General features: G+C 36.7%; 1 protein-coding gene across 3 annotated transcripts; it reads right to left on the bottom strand.

Moving 5' to 3' along the window:
- Positions 1 to 513: 513 nt before the first annotated feature.
- On the bottom strand, positions 514 to 26,629 carry LOC139943912 (aconitate hydratase, mitochondrial-like). 3 transcript variants are annotated; one of them, XM_071940799.1, is made up of 22 exons: positions 26,445 to 26,627; positions 24,875 to 24,949; positions 23,926 to 24,075; positions 22,471 to 22,581; positions 21,230 to 21,310; positions 20,294 to 20,386; positions 18,400 to 18,558; positions 18,047 to 18,098; positions 16,889 to 16,987; positions 16,141 to 16,245; positions 14,667 to 14,758; positions 13,718 to 13,823; positions 12,345 to 12,438; positions 11,725 to 11,862; positions 11,091 to 11,202; positions 9,784 to 9,906; positions 8,043 to 8,192; positions 7,049 to 7,146; positions 6,370 to 6,463; positions 5,159 to 5,291; positions 4,296 to 4,417; positions 514 to 3,415 (listed from the first exon to the last, which is right to left on the bottom strand). In XM_071940799.1, the coding sequence occupies exons 1-22, from the start codon at positions 26,475 to 26,477 to the stop codon at positions 3,275 to 3,277; spliced, it is 2,361 nt and encodes a 786-aa protein (XP_071796900.1). In that variant the 5' UTR covers positions 26,478 to 26,627; the 3' UTR covers positions 514 to 3,274. The 3 variants fall into 3 exon arrangements, with proteins under 3 accessions (XP_071796900.1, XP_071796901.1, XP_071796902.1); XM_071940800.1 differs by having other exon boundaries at positions 23,926 to 24,072; XM_071940801.1 differs by lacking the exons at positions 514 to 3,415; positions 4,296 to 4,417; positions 5,159 to 5,291 and adding an exon at positions 5,807 to 5,887 and having other exon boundaries at positions 26,445 to 26,629.
- Positions 26,630 to 26,675: the final 46 nt, after the last annotated feature.

Raw genomic sequence — 26,675 nt, 5'->3', positions numbered from 1 at the left:
GGGATGTTTATTGGCCCAATGACCAGGGGACTAATGTAAAGCGCATTGATACGGTTTATTGTGAAATGCGCTATATAAGAACTTGTTGTAATGTTGTTATTGAATGCATAGTTCAACTTTAGTACACACTTCTCGTCGAGTAGCTAATGACCATGGATCTCCTTGCTCTTCAAATCAAACATACAACAAACATTCAAACTAGTGAATATGATTTCAAATAATTTATTGTCATCAATTGTCTAATTCATTGGTAACAAATTCCAGTAACCTGGAAAAGCATTGCAGTCAAACTTATGGACACATTTTGGTAGTAATTACTGCTCCCTATTAACACTGCAATCTTTGTATTTTTTTAATTGATACCGAAATAACCCATGCAAATTGCTTATTAAGTTGAAGTGTGGTATACCAGGCTGCCTTGGGTACCATTCTACATGTTGGTAAAAGTAGTTAAGACCTTTCCAGTGTTGATAAACAAAGTGCGCCAGTTGGCAAGACTGGCCTAATGTTAGCAAAACAATCAATCGTGTTTTTAAAAAAATTCAACATTTTCTGTAAAGATTCATGAGCTGAAATTTCTCGTTGATTTGTTTCCAACAATATTTGTGTAACATTTCTACAACCTCTGGTTATCTGTTTTTGATTTGCATGTGTGGCTTCCAAAGTTGTCCAACCTCGATTGGCAAAAACTCGGACTTTGACGCTGCAATATGGTCTATAAGTGGTACCCAAGGCAGAACACTAGCGTACTATTAATTAATTTGTAGTATGGTACCAAAGGTAGAACAATTACCATACTACTTATTATTGTAGTATGGTAATCAACCACATAGTATTTTTAAAAACACTTCAGCACATTCTCATATGAATTTGATACTTTACATTGTGACCAATGTTCTTTTTTCATGTACAAATCTTCATTATGTATCACACAACGGCAGACTTTTAAAAAAAAAAGTCAAAATTAACACAAGGTTCCAAAATGATTAATGGTTTTGGAAGATCTTTGGAAATAATGTTAAAGTGGATTTAGCCTACCACATTATTCGGGACTGATACTTTACGTACATGTAGGTAACAAAGGCGATTGCTTCCATGCTCCCAGTTCATTGCCTTAATGCCCTTAAAATGCTTTAGTAGCAATAAAAAATTCCCCATAGGATACTCTTTGCCAAGGCCCTTGCCCTCTCAAAAACGAAGCTTACAGGCCTGGGGTGGATTTCACAACGAGTTGGGACTAGTCTTATCTCGAGTTAGGACGAGTTACTCATACTAACTTTACAGGACTGTACATACGTTTTTTATATCTCCTAGGACTAGTCCTAACCTAACTCTTTGTGAAATCGACCCCTGGACTTGTTAGTGTCAAGACAATCATGGGGCACTCTTTAATTGATATAAATCAATGGTTATGGATTGGAATACTCATCGATACATGAACCACACTTATTAGTGATATCAAATATCACACACAATATCTAACTATTTCCAAATGGCATTAAATTGTTTTTAGATTATTTCAATACATTTACATTTTGTACATTCAGTGTTTCAATACTACACCATACTGTTCAGTTTAATTCCAGACATAGATAATTGAAACTAAGATAAAGTTAGAATGGATGTAAATGTTGAGTTTGGGAAGTTCAATCAAGTCAAATCAAACTTAGAAGTAGCAGTATGACTACAATTACACAGGCAGGATATTTGGTTCTGCGATATAAAGCAGGAAAAATCGATTGAATTCAAGGGCTGACCTACATGCTCACATGGGGTCGACTCAAACATACTTTTCAGACTATCTAATCACAATTCTTCTGATACTTCTAAGGGCAAAACAATCGAAGATCAGACAAAAGTTGGTAGAGTGTCAGTGCTGCAAATAAAGAACATTAAACAGACAAAAGTAACTATTTAATGACGGAGAAACAAATCATGAGATATAAACTGTACTGTACATGTACAGGTGAATGAACTAGAGAGTACAAGTGTTGATTTTATTTTGGAAGGTTTATCAAACATGTTCAAGCAAACTATAAAATAATACTTTAATCATTTCAGTAAATGCAAATTTCAACTGAATATGAGTATCGAACAGAAAAAGTACACATTACATTCCTAAGAATGATACAAATATCTGCATAAGAAATACTGTGCTTTCAGTTTAGGGTGTCAATTGAGTTCCATTTTCTCTAATTAAAATTTTTTTTCATTTACTTAAAAGTAAAAATTCTAAAACATGCGTGATCAAGATGAATCTCTTTGCGTTTTTTTCTTTTATATGTGATCATTCTGTCCAGTAGAAAACTTGTTTTAATTGCCAATTTGACTTTGCATTTGTACAAGTTGTGATACAGATGTCATTGGTAGTGACTTATAGTGACTTGTTATAACTTTTTTTTTCAAATTTCTAGGGCCCAATTTTATAGCGCTGCTTAAAGCCATTATACACTTTTGGAACAGAAAAAAAAAAAAGGTTCACAGATTTACAAATAACTTACAGGTTCTACAGAAGGTAATGGTGAAAGACTTCTCTTGAAATATTATTCCATGAAATGCTTTACTTTTTGAGAAAACACTTACACAATAATCAATTCTCGATAGCGAGAATTTTGGATTTATTTTGAACACATGTCATGACATGGCGAAACGTGTGGAAACAAGGGTGGGTTTTTTCGTTATTTTCTCCCGACTCCGATGACCGATTGAGCCTAAATTTTCACAGGTTTGTTATTTTATATAGAAGTTGTGATACACGAAGTGTGGGCCTTTGGACAATACTGTTTACCGAAAGTGTCCAATGGCTTTAACGGCCGATTTTATGCTTACTGTGCGATTTCCATTTCATAGAGCTGCTAACCATAAGCACACGACAAGGTATGCTAACCTTCCGGTGCTTACTGCACGAAAATGAATGACGTAATAATACAAATCCATGGTGAACACCAAGACGCCCGCCTAATGTTCTTGCTAACCTTTGAAATACGTTGACACCATAGCAAATTTTTCTGCTACAGTAAAAGATGGAAGTTTGCATCGAGGTTAAAGAATATTAACTTTGGTGTTACCCGTATAAACCGATGTATGTAAACACTGTATACTCAGTACTTTACCGAGCTCTGTGGAAAAGAAAAACCACAAGCATATTACTCGGGTGGGATTCGGACCCACGACCTTTGCAATTCTTGAAAAAGAACAGTAAATACAAAAACATTTTCACCATTAAGCAGCGCTATGAAATTGGGCCTTGATGCGTAACAGTGATTCCAAAGGTTTACTCGGATGCAATCTTCATTTTCATCCTGTTGAGGGCGCTTCCTGCTTGGAACCATTCAATCTGTCCTTCATTCATACTGTGATTCAATGGAAACTCCTCATGGCTACCATCGCTATGTGTCAGACGACATGTTACTTGCTGTAATTAAATGAACATGCACTGGATTAGAATAAACTATAAATAATAGTAAACTTGCAGTTACAACCATGAAATAATTCTCTTTATGAGTGTTGGCTTCGAAAAGAGCCAATTATAACAATATAATGGATTATAATAACAACAATACAGGCATTTATAAAGCGAATTTCCCAATGGTGTCATACGCGCAAGAATTGCTTGATCTATATCGCTTCAGCCAATGGGAAAGACAAAAGTAAAAGCACCAAAACATTACTCAACTGGTATGTACACATGTAAACCATAAAAATAACTTGGGCAACACTTTCTACGGTCTAATTAATATAAACCATGTTAGATGCACTGAACAATTAGTTGAAAAACAGGTCCCCCTATACTCTATCTGTTCAGGAATTCACTCAATACTCACATGCATACTCTATCACACATTAAATTCATTATGACATTTATTCCATACTCTTGTTGGAAAATAATTCAATGTGAGAATATCAGTTCACAGAAAGGTAACAAAATCAAAAGTGCATAAAATATAAGTACATAGTATACAGAATTATTATAGCGTTATAGCAAATACTAAAATAATAAATAAATATCTAGGAATTAACTATGTACAAGAGAGGAGCGAGAGCATGAGGCTGTTGGAGTAAGCCGAGGCTTGTAGACAACAGCCTTTATACAGACAAACAAACGAAGGAATCGCGAAACAAGGACAAGACAGCCAATATGAACAATGTCATGACAAAACACTGACAACAAAACACAAAAAATTAAAGTACTGGGATAGCGGGAGACAACAACAGTAAATAGATAAGTAGTACGCAAACCATATTGAAATGATTGATTGAGTTATCATTACTTCTTTTATTGAACATTTCCTTACCGAACCAGGCGCAAGTTGCTTCAACCCCAACAGAGCTACTCTGTCGTCAGGTCGAATCTTATCATAATCAGCAGTATCGGCAAAGGTCAAAGGTAACATTCCCTGCTTCTTAAGGTTTGTCTCTGCAAAGAGCAAATTAGAAAAGGTGGAAGAAGAAAGAGTTTGTTTAGGAACAATGAGATTGATTATAAAGATTTCTAGACAACAAAACTTAGTTTCTTGCTATCTGCAATTAAAGGGATGCTGCAGTGAATTTAAATAAAACAGTTAATTTTGCTGTCATTTATTTCTGATATATGTATTGAACCTCCATAAAATGTGTTTTGTTTTTCCTGGACATATCTCACTTGCGTCATGCACCCCTTTTGTGGATTGTTACCGCCCCCCTACCATCGACATCACGTCGGGAATCCAAACATATCGTCGCCAAACAGTCTGGTCCCTAACTACACGCGCCTATGTACCAGGCCACACAGTGCACACGTCTCTATATGCACACAGCCAGAGGGCCCGACGGCTCAGGTTCCCCACATGACGTCACGTTTATGCCCCTGTTAGGGGTGGAGTGGGTTCCCCTAATCTCTTGAAAACCCTTTTTAAAATACTTGCACATCTAATAAAAAATAATAAAAAATATTTCAGGTTTAAAAAGTCATGTTTAATCGTTTAAATTATTTTAAAAAACACTGCAGCCACCCTTTAACATATTTCATGGGAAGGGTCTATTAAGTATGGAGGCATCATCTAGAAGCTGAGGCTTGTGGTAAGATACCTGATGGACAGACAAACGTAACATAAACAGGAACAAGACGTAAGGACAGACAAATTGAACAAAGACAGAAATGATGAAGACCATGCCTTACCATGGATGCGAGCAAAACTCTTGACTATGATTGCTTTACCACCAAGATGCCTGGGCTCCAAAGCGGCATGCTCCCTACTACTTCCCTCTCCATAGTTCTCATCTCCTACAACTACCCAGCCAGTATTTTGGGCCTGAAATATAAATACAAGTCAGTTACAGCACAGTTTCAAACCATAGTTCTCATCTCCTACAACTACCCAGCCAGTATTTTGGGCCTGAAATATAAATACCAGTCAGTTACAGCACAGTTTCAAACCATAGTTCTCATCTACTACTACATTTTTTGTACCCAGCCAGTATTTTTGGCCTGAAATATAAACACAAGTCAGTTACAGCACAGTTTCAAGACATAGTTCTCATCTCCTACAACTACCCAGCCAGTATTTTGGGCCTGAAATATAAATACCAGTCAGTTACAGCACAGTTTCAAGACATAGTTCTCATCTCCTACAACTACCCAGCCAGTATTTTGGGCCTGAAATATAAATACCAGTCAGTTACAGCACAGTTTCAAACCATAGTTCTCATCTCCTACAACTACCCAGCCAGTATTTTGGGCCTGAAATATAAATACAAGTCAGTTACAGCACAGTTTCAAGACATAGTTCTCATCTCCTACAACTACCCAGCCAGTATTTTGGGCCTGAAATATAAATACAAGTCAGTTACAGCACAGTTTCAAACCATAGTTCTCATCTCCTACAACTACCCAGCCAGTATTTTGGGCCTGAAATATAATAATATTTATATCGTGCAGTAAAAAAAAAATTCTAGATACCAGTGCTTTATATGATTTATCATTATTATATAGCGCTGAATCCATTGCAAAAATGCTCCCAAGCCCTTTACAATAAACATACAAAAACCTATACCATTTAACCACGAAAAGTAAAATCATGAAAAGGTCAAAAAAAATACACATATAAAGCAATAAAGGATACAGATATATAAGCAATCAATCACAACAGTAAACAACAATAAAAATCCTGGAAAAGTTACCATAAGATTCACTAAAGAAAAATACTTAAAATTAAATCAGTATAAAATGATGAAGGATACAGTGCACAAAATAGAAAGCGTAAAATAAAAACCGTTGTACCAATCAATAAAAACCACAAAAGTGCAATAGAAAAGCAAATTTAAATACAAGTCAGTAAGAGGTTTTTAATAGACCGTGTAAGTTGTTGTGTAGCAGTGTAAGGGAATTACCTTGTAATGTCTAGCAGTGTCGGGCACTGAGCCAGTCTCTCCGTTCAGTCTGTTGACCACTTTGTTAATCTCACCATTCTCAATATTTGTGGCACTGTGTTTTAAAGAAACATAACATCAAATAACTCATTGTTGGGATCAAGCAATTCCATACATTAAGGTAAGATAAATGCACTCAATAATCAATGACGATTTTACTAGTTGTTTAAATTCACAAAAATACAGCATTTTATGTCCAATATTCATCCGTTTGATGTGGCGTTTCACGGCCTAGCGGTGAAGAGCACCTGATTAACACTCTGGTGTTTCAGATCAGCCGAGTGTGGGTACGAGTCCCAGTCGAGACATGTGTCCTTATGTGTCCATGATGCATCGTCCTTCGGATGGAACGTAAAACCGTTGGTCTTGTTTGTTGTGTAACGCACATAAAAGAACCCAGTGCACTTATCAAAAAGAGAAGGGGGTTTGCCCTGGTGTTCCTGGTTTGATTGACAGCATATTGCACCACAGCATCTTGTAAACCAATGGTGCTAAGGATTTGGTCTCATACTTCAAACATAGTCCCACATACCTTGCAGGAATTACTGTGTGTTACAGCGCCAGGAGTGTCACTGAGTGACCGATATGCGCGCTACATAAGAAGCCACTATTATTTTTTATTATGATTCCAATGTCTTACCCGATAAGGAGATTATTGGAGATATTGTCCAGGTGACCTCTGTATTTGAGCCAAGGTCCTGCAGCACTGATGTGATCTGTAGTACACTTGCCTTGCACCTACAGCACAACACATTGCATGGTCACAATCTTATCAAATGCAAAAAATAGTTAATGACCAGGGCCCAATTTCATAGCGCTGCAGAAAACAGGTTAGCAGAAAAATTGGGCGGCCATATTGCGTGTTTACTGTGGATTTGCATTGTGACGCCATTTATTTTCGTGCGGTAAGCACCGGAAGGTTAGCATGCCTTTTCGTGTGCTTACAGTTCGCAGCGCTATGAAATAGAAATGGCACAGTAAGCACAAAATCGACCGCTAAGCAGCGCTATGAAATTGACCCCCTGACGTTTCGACCCTAGCAGAGTCTTTTTCGAACGTCAGGCCATTAACTAATTTTTGCATTTATACCACAGGTCCTTCTGGTCGGTAAGCATTTTGTAACAGCTGATTCTATTTCCTCAATGACAATCTTATCCGATATTAGATTGAGCAACTTAGCATACAATAGGCCTAAACGATAATTTGCTAAATTAAAAGATACTAAAAAGGCTAAAGATGGTAGAGAGTTTCCACTGACACCAATGATGAGCTTCAAGCACAAATAATTGAGGATCAAGGGGACTTCTTGTTATTTAACATAAGAGTGAGTTCTTAATTGGTCAAGGATCTACTTTGGTGTTTTATACAGAAAGATAAATAAGTGTGAATCTCGTTTAAAATGCTACAAAGCCACTGGCAGGCACCATATTTTGTCCTTAGAAAACAGTAGAATTTTTTTTAATGAGAACAAGAGCTTGCCTACATGTAATTAAGATATAGGCTTTAACAGATTTTTCAGGCTATTTGATCACAGTTGTTCTGATTTATCCAAGGGCAAAAAATCTGAAATCAGACTAAAGCAGGGGGAGTATCATGCCTGCACTGGGAATGGGTTAATAGCCGTACTTGCTTACCTTTATAAGTACCAGCATGTTGTCCAAGTCTTTGCCATCCCAGGGCTGGAAGGGTGATAGGAGCTGAAGGCGTTTGCTCTCAGGGTCTACATCTACTGCTACACCCTTGCTGACTGGAGGCTGGTAGGTATCCTCTCCGGGATCGAAACCCTTCACAACCAAAAACAAACATTTAGTCATTATTTAATAACCAGTGTCGTACTAAAGGGTGAAAGGAGCTGTAGGCGTTTGCTTTCAGGGTCTACATCTACTGCTACACCCTTGCTGACTGGAGGCTGGTAGGTATCCTCTCCGGGATCGAAACCCTTCACAACCAAAAACCCCATTATCATTACATAGCTTTCTTACTATTGACTGCTTTGCCACGTGTATCATCAGTTTGTTCTTTTTCATATAAACATCATATTTTTATTTTAGTCAAGCGTTGTTGTTGTTTGTATTGTTTTGTTCCTATATGTACATCTTCTGTTTGTCCGTTTATCTTGTCTCTGTCTGTCCACAGGCTGATTACTACAAGCTTGGCTTATCAAATCGGCCCTCGATACTGTTCCTCTTCTTTGACTGTAAAAACCTTAAACTACTCTGGTCGCTATTACATTGTATATGCATTTTCAAGTGCTGTGTTTTTGACAGTATGGAAATAAATGTGAATTGAATTGAGTTTCTCTCCACGAGTTCAATGAAATAACACACAAAAGAGTTATAAAAATGATATAGAGAAGGCAAGAATAAGGAGGAAAATGTCAATTTTCCTATAACCTAAAGGTTCGGTCTGCCGATCAAAATATTTCTGAAAGGTACCGACATGCAATAATAATAATAACAATAATAATAATAATAATAATAATAATAATAATAATAATAATAATAATAATAATAATAATAATAATAATATTAATTTGTTTTTTTTACCCATACATCAATGTGTGTTAGCACTGTGAAAAAATATCAAAGGCATGTTACTCGGGTGAGATTCGAACCCACGATCCTTGCAATTCTAGAGCAGTGTCTTACCAACTAGACTGCCGAGGTTGCCCGGTAGCTAGAGACAGTTCGAATCCTATGTTTTGGCAGTGGGTATTGCAACGATATAATAGATGTTAAACTTGCATCGGGGATAAAGAATATTAATTTTGGTTTTTTTACCCATACACCAATGTGTGTAAGCACTGTATACTCAGTACTTTCCCGAGTCCTGTGAAAAAATATCACAGGCATGTTACTCGGGTGGGATTTGAACCCACGACCCTTGCAATTCTAGAGCAGTGTGTTAGTCGTGGGTTCGAATCCCACCCGAGTAATATGCCTGTGATATTTTTTCACAGGACTCGGGAAAGTACTGAGTATACAGTGCTAACACACATCGGTGTATGGGTAAAAAAAACAAAATTAATATTCTTCATCCCCGATAAAAATTTAACATCTAATAATAATAAAAATAATAATAACAGCATTTTAAATACGCTCTACTTAGAAAACTAAATCACAGCGCTTACAAAAAATATTAAGTACAGGAAATTAAATAAAATAATATACATGTACACATGGGAAAAAGGGATACAAAATTACAAAATGTATACACAGTTAAAAACTTCGAGTTGTATGGGTTGAATCAAGGAACAAACTGTTGACTGCTGCTTTAAATAAAGAATGAAAAACACGGATAGCCGCGTAAACGCAGAAACTTCACATGCCTCTATTTTTATCAAAATTCTTAGTATATTACAAATTGCATTCCTACCTTGCTGGGTAGCTCATCACCAAAGGGGCTTTCTAGTTTGAATCTCTCACCACTTGGTGCTTCGAGTTCGTCTGTCACAGGATTGAAGTCAAGTGACCCGGCCAAAGCAAGCGCTGTTGTTATCTACGAGACAAACAATTCTCAACATTATTCATTTAAAATTATTTATGCAGGCATGTCCTCTGTTCATAACGAGCATGTTCATGAGAAAACACACTTTGTTAACTGGAACTCCTCATGAAGCACCAAGGAAAGCAAACGAAGCAGAAAGATCAACTCTTCCTTTATGAGGTTAATTTAAAGGGTGATGATGATACCTTTTGTAAGTTTGTTAGCCAAGACATGAATCCCTACTCACTGTGAAAATTACAGAGCAATGTTTTCAGGAGAGTAGCACAAAAACATTGACATGCTAAAATATTTTTTTTTGTGACATTGTTTTACTCATTTATCAAAAACTACAGCACCTCAGCAAGTAATATTAAAGGGAAGCTTTCTTCCATAATTATCATTAAATGCAAATTTTAATGTAAATCTGTGAACATTGTGTATATGTGTTTTGTGTCATACAAAAAGTACTCCAACCCTTTAATCAAATACTCACAATCTATCTTGTATTTGTCAATAGTAACTAGGCCTGGGCAAATTATTCGAATATCCGGTTAATGGCGAATAGGTTTTCCTATCCGTAACCGCGGATGCCTTTTTTTTCTTAACCGGATATCCGCATAGGGCGCGAATACCTATTTACAAACCGGATAATTCTGTAATTACAACCGAGTAACCGGATATTCTTTAATATCCGAATATCCGCGGACGTCGGGCGACAACTGATATGAATGTTTTGTCTGAATTCTTATGAGACTTCTATTAAAAGACAGCATAAAACAGCATAAATTAAGTATTTAACTATGCTCACCTCCGTGAAGAGTTAAAACAATGACATTTCACACGTAATTTGTTCAAAGATTACAAAAGTTTTCCTTCACGTAGAGTCAATCACGATCAAAACAAAAAGCAAATCGCCATCTTTAAATTAGATCCGGTCATTTTTATGAATGAACCGAGTGACACTGTCTAAAACTAATATCAATCCGCCCATAAGATCTCATTCACAAACGAACAGCGCCCTCTAGCGGCAAAAAAAAATATATATATATATTTTTTTTTTTTTAAATAGCGCCCTCTTGCGGCGAAAAAGCTATTCGAATATCCGGTTAATTTCGGATAGTTGGCCAGCGATATCCGAATAACAAAATTTCACTATTCGCCCAGCACTAATAGTAACTCGCAATTAACTACCTCACCTCTGGGGAAGCCACAAATGCATGTGTAGCTGGGTTAGCGTCATTACGTCCTGTAAAGTTCCTGTTGTAAGAACTTACAATGGTGTTCTTCTCTCCCTTCTTCACATCTTGCCTACAAGAAGAAGTTTTTTTAATAAATGCAAAAATAGAAGTTTTATGTTCTGGTGACTCTATGTTTGTTTTGGTCTCAGACGTATTGTCAGGGATGGTTTGGTCTTAGGGCCATGTCACCTGAGGCAATTTACAAACAACCAGTTCCAGTCAATCTCAAATAAGAAAAGGCATTCCCATTTTAATGTTAATTTTTGGTTTTTTGTGGATCATAAGACAATGTTATAAAATGGCCTCATCCTCATAGGGTGCCCTTTACCAAGGAGAAAATGCCTTTGTGCCCTTGCCCTTTCAAAATTGAAGCATACAGGCCTGTGTCAATATTAGAGGGGTTTCGCAAGCATACCGATACAGATATGATAACAGTTGGATGCGCATACATCAACAAGAACAACATGCTTCTAAGGCTGGTATTTCTTTCTCATGAGTCTTCTTGTAAGAATATTCCAGATTATGACTAAAAAGTGACTCACAGTTATTGAATACCAGAATATCTTATTAAAAGTCATACTGAACAACTAACCTGTCCCACTGGCCAATACATGGGCCACAAGCATTAGCAAGCACTATGGCACCACTGTCTCTAAATACAGCAGCCTGTCCATCTCTCTCTATGGTAGCACGGATTTGCTCTGATCCAGGAGTTACAGTAAACTGGGACCTGGTAATTGATGTAAGGAGTTAGGAATATTTAATAATAAATAAATAAAAGTAAGCACTTTAAAACATACGAGTCGTGATTGCAGCATATAGTTTTGGTAAATAGTTTCCAAACCTTTCTATTTCTACAATGATTTTGACTGATCATTCACAATTAAATATTCGTTTGCATTTCACATGATGTAATTGACTACCATCTTTAATTAAGCGTGTACGCGTGCAGGACTATCATTGGCCGAGAGTTGTTCGCAGTGCGACACGCATGCACTTTTCCATTGTTTATCATCAAATATGGCGGTCGATGACGGTATGTGCAATCCATCTATTTCTTTTTGTAAAGTCATGTCATAACCATGACAACTTATACTAAGATACCTTCAATTTATAATATAATATTTCAAACGTGGAAATGGCATGTGCTACAAGAAGTTCTTAGTATTATTTTGAATAATTGTAGTCAAGGAAAACAAAAATCTCACTCACTTAAACTGGAGTCCTTTGTTTAGTGCTTGTTTAGCAATGCTGGCTGATCGGCTCATATCCTCATAACTGCTGTTAGTGCAACTTCCAATCAAACCTACAAATCAAAAATATAAATTTATTAACGTTTATTTATTTATTTATTTATTTATTTTTTTATTTCCTTTATTTACTCAGGGTAAGCCAAATCAGTAAAAAATAACTGGTTTCCATTTGCAAACAAACTAACATATTAAAAGTAAACATAAAATCATGTGATAAAATTCCGATATAAAAATTACGTAAACATTTAAGAATGTTATGAAAAATTAAAAGCAATATAAACCAAAACAGGAGTAAAAAAATATAATCACAAGAGTAAACTTCATGCATGATATTTGGTCCTAAAAAAAGTAGTAACATTTTATCGAGTAAGAGTTAACTATAAATAGTAAATAGAAAACTTTGCAGATACGACCATGTATAAGATCTGATTTGAGGGAGTTTTGGCTCTGAAAAGAGCCAGTGTGGTCTTGACGTATCGAACAGTAAACTCAGCTCATCTTCAGGAGAGTACAATGGCTGATCTACATGTACACTTGGAATAATGCTTTAGACAACTTTTCAGGATACTTATCACAAGTTTTCTGAGGGAAAACAAATCAGAAATCAGACTAAGTAGGAAGAATATCATGCCTGAAGTTATTCAAGTTTATTCAATTTATTTAAGTGACTTTCAAGTAGCAAAAAGAACAACTACTTAGTAGTCTTTTGGAAATACCTGAAGAGTCATACTGAATCGATATCTTGGTAATAACTAAAATAATTGTTAGCCTAAAAACTTACTTGGTTAACAAGCAATGGAGAGCTGTTGATAGTATACAACATTTTTAGAAACGGCTCTCTCTGAAGTAACTAGTTTCTGAGAAAGAGGTAATTTCTCACTCAAATAATAAAAGACTACAGGCCTGAAGCCTTTTATTAGGCATCTGAAAGCACATGAATTTGTGCAACAAAGGTGTTTTTTCTTTCATAATTCTCTTGCAACTTCGATGACCAGTTGAGTCAAAATTTTCACAAATTTGTTATTTTATACATATGTTGGGATACACCAAGTGAGAATACTGGTCTTTGACAAATAACAAAGGCGTCCAGTGCCTTAAATTAATGTGCTAGAACGGCCTATTCCCATTGCCATCATAGTAATGTCCCCTATAAGTAATACTGACATTGAACAATGAAAGTGGTTGAGCTCTTTCGGCTTTCTCCAGAAGACTGTTTGAATAGTCAAAACCAAACCGGCTCAATTCAGAGCCAACACTCCCTCAAAAGAGACTAACTAAATGACTGTATTATTTAGAGTTTATTCCTGTGGTTAAACTCATCGCAAAACTTACCAACTTTGACCTCAAGTGGCCAGTTCTTATCTTTAGCTGCTTGTCCCAATGATGAAATTGGATGAGCCAGATCCGGTGTGAAAGGACCATTAACATGTGGTTTAAGCTGGGATAAATAAGTCAAGATGAATAATAATGAAATTAAACAGTAACACAAGAATTGATTACTATTTACGAATGATGTCCGTTTCTTATCTGTCCTGTGTTTGTGGCGACTTATTAGCCAACTTATTCTTCGCCTTCCTCACTCAGTCTCTCTTTTTATTATTTTGCTTTGTTAGTCTTCTGAATAGATGGATTGCCCATGACATCATTGACCACCATCTTTGATGAAATGTGTACGCGTGCAAAGCTATCATTGGCTGAGAGTTGTGAGTAGCATGTACACGCATGCACTTTTCCATTGCTTATCATCAAATAAGGTGATCAATGACAATATGTGCAACCCATTTTGTCAGTTTGCTCTCTGCTCCTTGTTTTTGACTACGTACCTAATTTTCAACCGACAAAAATTTCACAAACGTTTTGTTTCACTGACCAGGCCAACTAGTGAACCTGACTTTTAAGGTTCATTTGATTGATTGCTGTTGTAGTATTTCATATCGTTTGTGGACTTGTGCACAAGTAACTTGTTTTACTCATGTATCAAGGACGATACTCAACATAGCTGTGTTGCCCTCTGTTTTTTGGTGGTTTTTTTCCAAATATTATTTCCATATTTTTTCAGATAATAATGTCCACAGTATTGCATACATCTTTAGAAATGTCTATGCCACTTATGAATGATATTATTGGAGAACGATCAAAGCTAAAAACCATTGAACAACCTGGTCAAAGTTTATGTAGTTTATCCGAATGAAAGTAAACAAAGTTTCAAGATGTTTACATGTGCACGAGTACCTTTAGGGTTCAAACTAGTGTAATTGAATTGACTCTAATCTGAACTCACCTCACTGAGGTCGATTTCAATGACTTCATCATAATGAGCTCCTTCATCAGCAGTCAATAAATGTTGGTATTCCATGGCACGGGATGCAATCTCTGTGCAATTCAATATCAATATTTACAACTTCAAAAAACAAACTGTTACATGTGTACAGCAGATAGTTGTAAATGCTCCATTTCTTTGGATTAGACTTCCTGTGCGTATTCGCCAGGCTAGTTCTTTTCACTGTTTTAAGTCTCTGTTAAAAACTCATTTGTTTGAAGCTGCTTATCTGTAATCTGCTTACTTGTGTTGTATCTTTCACTCATTCTATATTATATTGCTAGAGGCTTTTGCTTTAGGCGCTCTACAAATGACAAATGTCTTTACTATTGTTATTGTTAAAGACACAGGACACTATTGGTAATTGTCAAAGACCAGTCTTCTCACTTTGTGTATCTCAACATATGCATCAAATAACAAACCTGTGAAAATTTGAGCTCAATGAGCTCAATTGGTCGTCGAAGTTGCGAGATAATAATGTAAGAAAAAACACCCTTGTCACACAAAGTTGTGCGCTTTCAGATGCTTGATTTCGAGACCTCAAAATATAATTCTGAGGTCTCAAAATCAAACTCGTGGAAAATTACTTCTTTCTCGAAAACTACTGTTTTATACTATCAACAGCTCCCCATTACTCGTTACCAAGTAAGGTTTTATGCTAATCATTATTTTGAGTAATTACCAATAGTGTCCACTGCCTTTAAATGAGACTAGTCATCAACACCTAAACCATCAACAATTTCTATCATTTTACATCTCAGCAGATGAATGTGTTAAAATGAATTTCTATCCCAAACTGTGTTACTTTCAATATACAGGTAGACAACAACTAGACATCTTAGATTTGAGCAAATATAGGTATCTCTGAGCAGTTTACAATTTGTTGAGTACTGTTGTATACACTAATTAGTAATCTGGAGAAAGTACGTTCTTTTAAAGGATTTGGGTACTTTTTGTAACACGAAACACGATGTCCACAGATTTACATTAAACTTACACCGCTTGAAGATAATGATAATAGAAAGCTTACCTTAAAATATTAGTTGCTGAAGTGCTGTAGTTTTCGAGAAATTAGTAAAACAGTGTCATGAAAACATGTTTTTACATGCTAAAATAATTTTCGCCTCATGATCAGTGAGACAAAAATTATTTTCATTACATTGTTTTACTCATTTCTCAAAAACTACAGCTCCTCAGCAACTAATATTTTCAGGAAAGCTTTCTACTATCATTATCTTCAAACTGTGTAAGTTTAGTGTAAATCTGTGGACATTGTGTTTTTTGTCCTATAAAAAGTACATACACCCTTTAACTCAACACATCACTTCTTTATTCATCCGCCTTTCCTATTTGTTTACATTCTTTCAACACTTCTCAACAAGGCGTCCTGTATCCCAGCCGCCTCATGAGGGCGCTGAACACAACAAGTACAAACCTTCTCTTTGTGTAGCTTTGAGGTAATCTGCCATACGACTGTTGAAGGGAAACACGGAGGTAGTAGCACCAATCTCAGCTCCCATGTTACAAATTGTACCCATACCTTGCAAAATAGACAGACATCTTATAAAATAAGTACCGTGAATTGAACAATTAAAAAACATTACCCAGTCCTAATGTCATGGTGTTTCTTACCTAGGAGCAATGCCGGTGTAGTCTGACATTTCTGCTACTACATTCGGGTTGGGAATTCCGTGTACTATAAGGGAATTCTTAGTTGTGTGTTGGGCTTGTTTATTGTATTTAATTGAAGCTTTATCCTGGTGGCACTTCTCAAAATCATAATTGCTTCGCCCAAATCGTGTATGTTGGCATCTCTCAAGGTTGCAAACTTGCACAAAATCCCCCACACAAAAAAATTTGCTAAAACTTTCTTGAAACCTAGATGATAGGAATAAAAATTTTTACTCTTCCAAAAACCAATGCTGTAGTCTCATCTATGACACACACGTCAAAAGATGGCTTGCACGTAGCGTCATTGACTGCCATGATAAACAATGGAAAAATGCATGTGTGACACGCTGTACACAACTCTCAGCCAATGGTAGCCTTTCATGCGCACACATTTCATCAAAGATGGTAGTCAGTGACGTCATGGGTAACCTATTGTCATTGCTTATCTGAAACAAAACAAGTTTTTCTCTCATTGGTCAACTGTTTTTATTTGATCTACAAACTTTACAAACCTGTACATGAAATAGAGTCCACACCGGGACCAAAGTATTCCACGATGGCTCCTGTACCTCCCTTGACGGTCAGGATGCCAGCTACCTTTAAGATCACATCTGTAAAGACAAACAACTCAGTTTTCATTTGATGATTGTTTCTTGGTTTACGCTGATTCGTCAAGATAATGAAGTGCAGGGCTCAAAACCTGACCCATGGTCTGTGTTTGCTTCACGAGCTTTTCACTCCCGTTCCTGTTAAGTTTTTGTCCTTTTTTCTTCAAAATATTTTCTCAATGATGTTTTGAGTGTTATGAATGGATTCATTAGACATTGAAGATCAAAATGTGTTCTAAGAATTTGCGTCATGATTTTCAAAAGTGGTAAAAGTTTGGTAAACCTGGTGACTAGTCTGTCAACATTGGTCGAAAAATGCACTTGTGGTCGGATGCAGTCGAATCTTGTGCGCATTGTTTCGTAGCACTCCGGTCTCCGATCGCCCGGAGGATGGAGGGTTATGATCATCGCAACTGGTGTTTTCACTCATGAACCTGATCAAGTGTTTGATGTTTACCAACAAGAACTCTTGGTGTGTTGATCAGGGTAATAGAATCTAAGTCACAGATTCTTTTTATTTCCAGTTTCTCAAAGAACAAACTAAAGGCAGTGGACACTATTGGTAATTACTCGAAATAATTATAAGCATAAAACCTTACTTGGTAACGAGTAATGGAGAGCTGTTGATAGTATAAAACACTGTGAGAAACGGCTCCCTCTGAAGTGACGTAGTTTTTGAGAAAGAAGTAATTTTCCATGAATTTGATTTCGAGACCTCAGACGATTTAGAATTTGAGGTCTCAAAATCAAGCATAAAGCACACAACTTTGTGTGACAAGGGTGTTTTTTCTTTCATTATTATCTCGCAACTTCGATCACCGATTGAGCTCAAATTTTCACAGGTTTATTTTATGCATATGGCTAGATACAGCAAGTGAGTAGACAATTACCAATAGTGTCCAGTGTCTTTAAGCAGGAGCACTTGTGAAATATGGAAAAATATAGCATGTCTGCGCCCGATATCCAACTCTGTCTATGGGATTCAGAAGCACTGTATTTGTTCATATTCCACTCATGCTCACGTGTGATATTAAACTAATAATCAATACAAGTTGTAAATACCTTTAGGAGCTGTCCAACCACTCAGTGTTCCTGTTAATCGAACTCCAATTACCTACAAACAAATATTTAAACAAGTTTCAGAATGAATTAGGCTTGAAGCCCTTCTCAGGCATCTGAACGCACACAAATTTGTGCAACAAGGGTGTTTTTTCTTTTGTCATTCTCTTGCAACTTTGATGACCAATTGAGTCAAAATTATCCAACAAAAATCTATTTGATGCATATGTTGAGATATAGGAAGTGACAATACTGGTCTTTGACAGTTACCAAAGGTGGGCAGTGCCTTTAAGAACGGAAAAGCATAAGTGAGAGGTTGTCATTTGAGCAGAATGTTACGGAAACACTTGAGTTACCTTTGGACATTTCAATTCCCATGGGATATCAGCCATAACATCAACAGCATCAGCACCACCTACACCGATACACACACCACCTAAACCTCCACCATTAGGAGTATGACTGTCAGTGCCTATCAGTAACACACCAGGGAAAGCATAGTTCTCTAGTATAATCTGAAGAAAAAGAAAAAAGAACATAATATATATTTGGTTTGTGGCAACACCATGTGTGTGTCTTCTTGCTAGATAGAGTTTTTTCTTGAGAGAACTGTCTTGCTACACTATAAGTGAGAGGTTGTCATTTGAGCAGAATTGTTTACGGAAATATTTGAGTATGACTGACAGTGCCTATCAGTAACACACCAGGGAAGGCATAGTTCTCTAGTATAATCTGAACAAGAAAAAAACGTCAAATACATGGTATGAATATATATTTGGTTTGCGGTAACACTCTGTGTATGTCTACTTGCTAGGTAGAGTTTGTTCTTAGAGAAGCTGATTAGCCAATCCCAGCGGTCTTGGATAGACCCGGCCGCTGGGGCCGAGCGAACCTTTAGGTGAACAAAACACCATGAACTCCATACCAGCGTGCAATAATTGTATAATGAACCCCATTACAGCATGCAACAATTGTATAGTGTAAATGTAGATGTAGATAATGTGGGCAGTAGCATACATGGATAGTCTACATCTTAAGATCAAACCACACCTGATACTGCCCTCGTGCTTCAATGCATGATAATTCATCTAGGTCAGTTATGTAACTCAATCATTGTGGTTGAACATGGCCACAATCATTACAAGTACATAGACCATACAATATTAATGCCTAGACCATACAATATTAGTGCCTAGACCATACAATATTAATGCCTAGACCATACAATATTAATGCATAGACCATACAATAGACCATAAAATATTAATGCATAGACCATACAATATTAATGCATAGAACATACAATGTTAATGCATAGACCATACAATATTAATGCCTAGACCATACAATATTAATCAGGGCCCGTATTTTACACTGGACCGCAGGCCCAAGAGTGTCGGGCCAGTTAACTTTTGTCCAGTGACATTGGGAACAGAAAAAATCAAGATCAAATGTTGACTTTGAGTAAGAAAAAAAAATACCATCATATCTATTGAGTAATGAAGTTTACTTAATTAGTACCTACGAAGACAGATAAGAGTGTTGTCGGGAAATTGTTTTTCTCAGTTTTATATGGTCTAGTACAAACATTTCTGGCCAGTAAAACTTTGTAGCTACAAGCCCTACGGTCTCGTGGGTTTTTCTCCCAAATTTGACCCTTGTTGCCTGTACATAAAGGCCTTGTCACACAGGGCATTTTTTTTTCAGGCAACTTACTGCACTGCGTGCACAGGGAACACTTCAGCAGCACAAGAGACATTCTTGCTATCTCCAAGAAAATAAAAGAAAACTGAAATGCGACTGAATTTTCTAATTGGAGATTGCCTGGCACTGTTTGCCCATAAATTGCCTCATGTGACATGGCCTTTAGTTGACTGTGGCATAAAGGCAGAGTCATGCTGCAGAGATAATGCAAATGATAACGATCACGATGCAAAGAGATCGCATTCTATTGATTAAAGTGCTCCACGCACAATACGCAGATGCTCACTCAACCAATAGAACATGTTCTCTTTGCGTCGTGATCATTATTGTTAACATTATTCTATTTTTTGGGTAATGATTTTAGGTTGCACTCCCACTTTTTCAGTTTGCACTCCCACTTTCCAAATTCCTGGCTAAGACACTGAAACGCACACGCCCATTTAACCAATAGAATGTGTTCTCTTTACGTTGTGATCGTTATCGTTATCATTATCGCAGCAGTGTGACTCGGCCTTTAGGGTGTACATTGAGAGTGGCAATGATTACCTGGTGAATGATCCCACTGCCAGGCTTCCAGAAACCAACTCCATACTTGGCACCAGAGGTTGACAAAAAATTATAAACCTCCTTGTTGAGATCCTACAGAAAGCAAACAAAAAACGTTAAACAAAACCACTCCTGTTTAGAAATAACGTGTCTTGTCACACTGATGTATGTAATAGCAAACCAGGGCCAAATTTCATAAAGTTGTTTAGCAGAATGTAGAGCTTGTCAGATTTCTTTGCTAAGCAAAAATGAGTGGGGTTTCAGTTGCAACATCGTAAACTTTATGGAATCTTTGCTGGCAACCTGTTTTTGCTAAGCAAGATTTTCCTGTGCTTAGCAAGTTGTTATGCTTACCAGCTTTATGAAATTTGGCCCAGGTTGGTTGAATATTGGCTATTGCAACACCATTGCACAATCAATTCAAATAGCAACCTTTTATATTTGCTATCTGGTAATGACTTCAGGAATGTTTAATTTACTAATATTCAATAAAATAAAAGGGCAGGCCTTTTGGTCTGCTGTATATCAAGACACATGTACTAAAGGCACTGAACAGAATTGGTAATTACTCAAAATATTTGTTAGCATAAAAACTTACTTGGTAACTAATAATGGAGAGCTGTTGATAGTATAAAAAAATTGTGAGAAACGGCTCCATCTGAAGTAACGTAGTTTTTGAGAAAAAGGTAATTTCTCACTCAAATATTAAAAGACTTCAGGCCTGAAGCCTTTTTTACGCATCTGAAAGCACACAAATGTGTGCAACAATGGTGCGTTTGCTTTCATTATTCTCTTGCAACTTTGATGACCAATTGAGTAAAAAATGTTCACAGATTTGTTGGTTTATGCATATGTTGAGATAAACCAAGTGAGAAGACTGGTTTTTGACAATTACCAAAGGTGTACAGTGCCTTTAAATGAGAATATGGCTACTACCTTTGCCCTTGCAAGATCCGCGGCACCACCAACTTGAGCCTCAATCAAGTGATCACAGTGAATCGTTGAGGGAACTGCCACCTGGTGCATAAATCAAATCAATCCAAATACAATTATAAGAGAACACAACAAATATGTCATCAACATTTTTAAAAAGATCAGGGCCAGATTTTATTGAGCTGCTTCGGCCAAGCAGAAATTTTGCAAAACAATTTTCTGCTCAGAAGGAAACCAGAGCCCAATTTTATGGCTCTAGTTACCACTGAATTTTGTGCTTACGATCACCATTCTCTGCTTTGTGCAAGCACCGAATTTCTGTGCTAGCTGTGTAAGCGTAAAATGACCAACCTACTAACCAAATGAGCTTGACGTAAGCACAGAAGTTACTGCTTCCACAAGCGCCTATTCTTAGCTTACGGTAAGCAGATTCATGAAATTGGGCCCAGTTACAGATGGTACATGGTACAAGGCTGGTAACCTTGTTGTTGACAAACGTCTCACTCACCAGGGCCCAATTTTATGGCTCTGCTTACCGTAAGCACAGAATCGGCCCTTACAGAAGCAGGGAATTCTGTGCTTACGGCAAGCGTATTTCACGGGTTAGCGGTGAATTTTGGCTTTTGTGCATGCATTTCCACGTACCTAGGCATTCTATGCTTATAAGGCTAGCGCAAAAATTTGGCGCTTGCACGTGAGCGGGGGAATCGTGATCGTAAGCGCAAAATTCGGCGGTAAGCAGAGCCATGAAATTGGGCCCAGGTTGAACCCATTTTAAAAATTCTACATGGCCACCTCTATAACCCTTTCCCAAGAGCTGTTCAGTAACAGGCTACTAGTGGTAAGTCCGTCTCCTACCCAGTGGTAAGTCTGTGTCAGACTTACCCAGTGGTAAGTCTGTGTCATGGCCTACCAGTTAAGAGTACCGTATTCAAGCTCTGGTGTTTGATCAGCAGAGTGTTGGGTGCGAGTCCTGGTCATGACACTTGTATCCTTAAGCAAGACACTTAACCATGATCGCTTCGTTAAAGTTGGGGTGGTAAGGCTTTCGATGGATGATACCCAAGCCTACATTTGTTTGGACTGTAAAGGGTGCTCCCTTGTTTCAGACCCAGTAGTAGGTGGACACGGCCCATCAAAGAAAAAAAAGTAATTGTAGCCAAGACATTGAAGTGGCCTTCAGGCCTTGTGTGTCTGGCAACTTGCCAAAAACAAAAAGGAAAATAAAGATCTACACAACTTGCCTGTGGTAAGCCGCTTGAGATGAACTGTAGCATTGCCATCTGTGCAGTAGCATCTTGCATTGCAACACGATCTGGTCTTAACTTCAGGTAACTCTCCCCTCTAGTTATGTCCTGCAAATATAAAAAATAATCCAGAAAGACAGACATTAGGCAAAAAAACATGTTTAGCGTAGGTTGGGGTACAAAAGCCAAGGGTTTCACCCAATCCTAAGTTGTGCCCTTCTGACTTTTTAATAATGGTGGCTACTGTCATTGACTGTTTATAACTGTCACCGATGATATATTATATCATGTGAGAGCAATACCTGAATAAATGTTGATTGAATTGAATCAAGTTGAATTCAAAGGCTTAGTCCCAAATAAAATGATTATGTGGGACACCCATACAATTAGAATATTTATCCAAGGAGTAATAACCAAAAGTGTGCATGGATGGATTGCAAAAATAAAAGCAATTGCACTGCAGCCTTGTAAAGTGATGCCATGTCTACATGAAACACAATCTCATTTTATTCCATGGTTAGGGTTAGTTTTGACATCTTAAACATCAAAGATTAAAACGGATGAAATGTGAAATCCACAAAAATTTAGCATATTTGACCCTACCTTTAAAGGATTTGGGTACTTTTTGAAACACAAAACACAATGTCCACAGATTTACATTAAACTTACACCATTAAAAGATAATGGTAATAGAAAGCATTACAGAAAGCGTACCTTAAAATATTAGTTGCTGAGGTGCTGTAGTCATTGAGAAATGAGTAAAATAATGTCATGAAAATATGTTTTTACATGCTAAAATTATTTTTGTTTTATGATCAATGAGACAACAATTATTTTCATGACATTGTTTTACTAATTTCTCCAAAACTACAGCACCCCAGCAAGCAATATTTTCAGGGAAGCTTTCTACGTACCATCAATATCTCCAAACTGTGTAAGTTTAATGTAAATCTGTGGACATTGTGTTGTTTGTCCTATAAAAAGTACACAGACCCTTTAAAGGAACACGTTGCCTTGGATCGGGTCGAGTTGGTCTTTTAAAAGCGTTTGTAACCGTTTGTTTAAAATGCATATGAGTAGAAAGATGTTGTAAAGTAGAATACAATGATCTGCACAAAAATGCCTCTAAATTGCACGGTTTTCCTTTTACCTCGTCGACTAACACGATCGGCCATTTATGGGAGTCAAATTTTTGCCTCCCATAAATGGCCGACCATGTTAGTTCGCACAGTAAAAGGAAAACCACGCAATTTCGAGGCAAACTTGTGTGGATCATTGTATTAAAACATCTTTCCAACCATATGCATTTTATTTTAAACGGTTACAAACGCTTTTTATAGACCAACTCATCCCATCCAAGGCAACGTGTTACTTTAAAATGTCAATAAAGATTGACTGTATACCAATAAAGAAGTGGCGCAAATAGTTGAATCAAAAACAACATTAACTAACCTGAGTTTCTGGATCATCTAAATGGCCATATACAATCTTCTCAGACAATGTCAAAGGTCGTTGCAGGCGATCTTTTACAATCTTCACATTGTTTTCTATCAAGTCATAGTTGATGTACTTGTCCTGATCAAACCGACTCATAGCAATCTGCTACAAATAAACGTTTTCAAGAAAAAAGTCAATTTAAAATGCACTGTAGGGGGGGGGGGTGTTCTCTTCAACAACACATGTGATCAGATTTGTTAAAGAAAAGAAAATTAAAAAACCGAAGTTCACCATTCCCAACATTTTAACATTTCTTGAAATCAAAATGTTTAAAAACGTGAAATATGATTAAAAATAATGAAATGAACTTTGTGTAAACAACTTTGATGTGTCTGGTTGTTTCACTTCAAAATAAAGTCCAGAGGAAAGTTCAAACATTTTTGACATTATTGTATACAATTTTTTATTTTTTGTTTGAACAAGAGGGTTGTGAATTTAAAATATGAAAGTTATAATGGTAAAAGGACTCATACAAGATTGTATAAAAAAGTATATTTGCAAGTTTAAAAAGAGGGGGGAACATTTAAGTTTAGATCTTGGATCAGCATTTAAAAACTAAAAGCAAAAAAATAGTTAATGGACTGACGTTTCGACCCTAGCAGCGAAACGTCAGGCCATAAACTATTTTTTTGCATTTATACCATCAGTCCATTTGGTTGGTAAGTTGTTTGCAACAGCTAATTCTAGTTTCTCATTTAAAAACTGTTTAGAAGGGCAGGATGGTAATAAAGAGAAAACGGGTATAGCAACAATTGCCATGAAAAATGGGGTTTGGGGTTTTAGAAGGGGTTTTAGAAGGGCCATCAGCAGTAAGGGAGAGGCAACAACAGCAATTGCCACCCTAAAGTATTAAACGGGTGAAGACCATGTTCATACACAGTATATTTAATGTTACCCAGATTACCTTGGCACGTTGAGAAGCATTGGCTGTAGTCTGGATCATGCGAGCTTGAAACCCTGTTGCCAAGGCAAACTGCAGCTGTAGAAAAAATCAACGCATTATGAATATTATTAATATTATTAACGGTTTATTATTGCTTGTCGCAGCCCGAAGACTGAATTATAATACAGGTATACATTTTTTTATATGAATAATTTTTTAAAGCACAGGAGAATATTTATACACAAGGAACATTATTAATTTAAAAAGCGGAAGACGAAAAAGACGTGATGAATATGACAACCAAAAATAAATAAAACACGGACAATAAATTTTAACAAAACCCTTTTAAAAATAAACCCAACAGACACAGAGACAAATAAGCATAATAACATTTAAGCATTGTGATTAACCTTTTTCCGTCCAGGTTGACCTACATTGTAGCACGTTAATTTCTGTAATTTAATATTAAATTCAAATTTCTATACATGTTATTGTATTTTACTGTTAAAATTTCTCAATATCTGGCATCCATCTTTCTTATACTCATTGTTATTTGTTTTCTACTGTTTGCTTAACTTAAAAATTGTTATTGTCGACATGAGAAATAAATGTTGATTGAATTGATTGGCTTGGTTGGACGAGTAATAAAGCCATTTTCATCTTAATCAATAGTCTGACTCTGTAACTTTTCTTTGTCACTGAATGAGTGACTGACACTCACACTGTGCTTTGTATTTTTTTGTTATTTCTTGGATTAGGTTTCACTTTGTTTCCTTTCTTCATCAAGTTACGGTTTTAAAAAGATTTTTTTTTATTAAAGCCATTGGACACTTTCGGTAAACAGTATTGTCCAAGTCCCACACTTCGTGTATCACAACTTATATATAAATTAACAAACCTGTGAAAATTTAGGCTCAATCCGTCAACGGAGTCGGGAGAAAAAAACGGGAAAACCCACTCTTGTTTCCGCACGTCCCGCCGTGTCATGGCATGTGTTTAAAATAAATCCGCAATTCTCGCTATCGAGAATTGATATTGTTTTAATGTTTTCTCAAAAAGTAAAGCATTTCATGGAAAAATATTTCAGGAGAAGTCTTTCACCATTACCTTCTGTAAACCCTGTAAATTATTTGTAAATCTGTGAACTTTTTTTTTTTTTTCTGTACCGAAAGGGTCCAATGGCTTTAAGAGAACCTATCATTGGATTAATAAACATTTTACAATATTCCGGTCCCTACTATTTATGGTGTCGGAAATACACCTCCTTTTCATCCATTGTGCACAGTTGGGTTGTACTTTTGTTTGATGATCAATACACAAAATTTTAATCAAATGAAATTGTTGTATAATTAGTGGTTACAGTGCTACTGAATTAATGGCAAGTTAATTTAAACAATGTATTTACAGATCCATTTGGATTTCACTGAAACATTTGCAAACAATATTTTGATAGGCTTAATTTAAAATCTCCAAATAATAAATATTGAAATCATTATTATCGGGACTTCTCATCATCAGTGAGTTTACACTCACTGTTCAGCGTTTCATCATGCATGGGTCACATTTCGTAATACAGTTTTTAAATGCTTACTTGTCTCGCTGACAGACGTGCAGAGTAAGCCATGTTTGCAACTGTTTCTCGGGCACGGAATGCAAAATACAGAGACGTTTACGGTGTGCAGATCGTTCGGAACTTCGCCAAGTTCTATCCCCTCCCGATTGCTCCTTCGAAGAAAGAATGTACGCTGCAAATTTCGATCGGCCGGCCGGCTAGTCTTGATTTGGCGACGTTAGTTTTTGTATTAGTCATTACCGGTCGGTT

The sequence above is a fragment of the Asterias amurensis genome, chromosome 11, assembly GCF_032118995.1.
Source record: "Asterias amurensis chromosome 11, ASM3211899v1".
NCBI classification, from domain to species: domain Eukaryota; kingdom Metazoa; phylum Echinodermata; class Asteroidea; order Forcipulatida; family Asteriidae; genus Asterias; species Asterias amurensis.
This window is presented reverse-complemented; position numbering and strand designations above follow the sequence as displayed.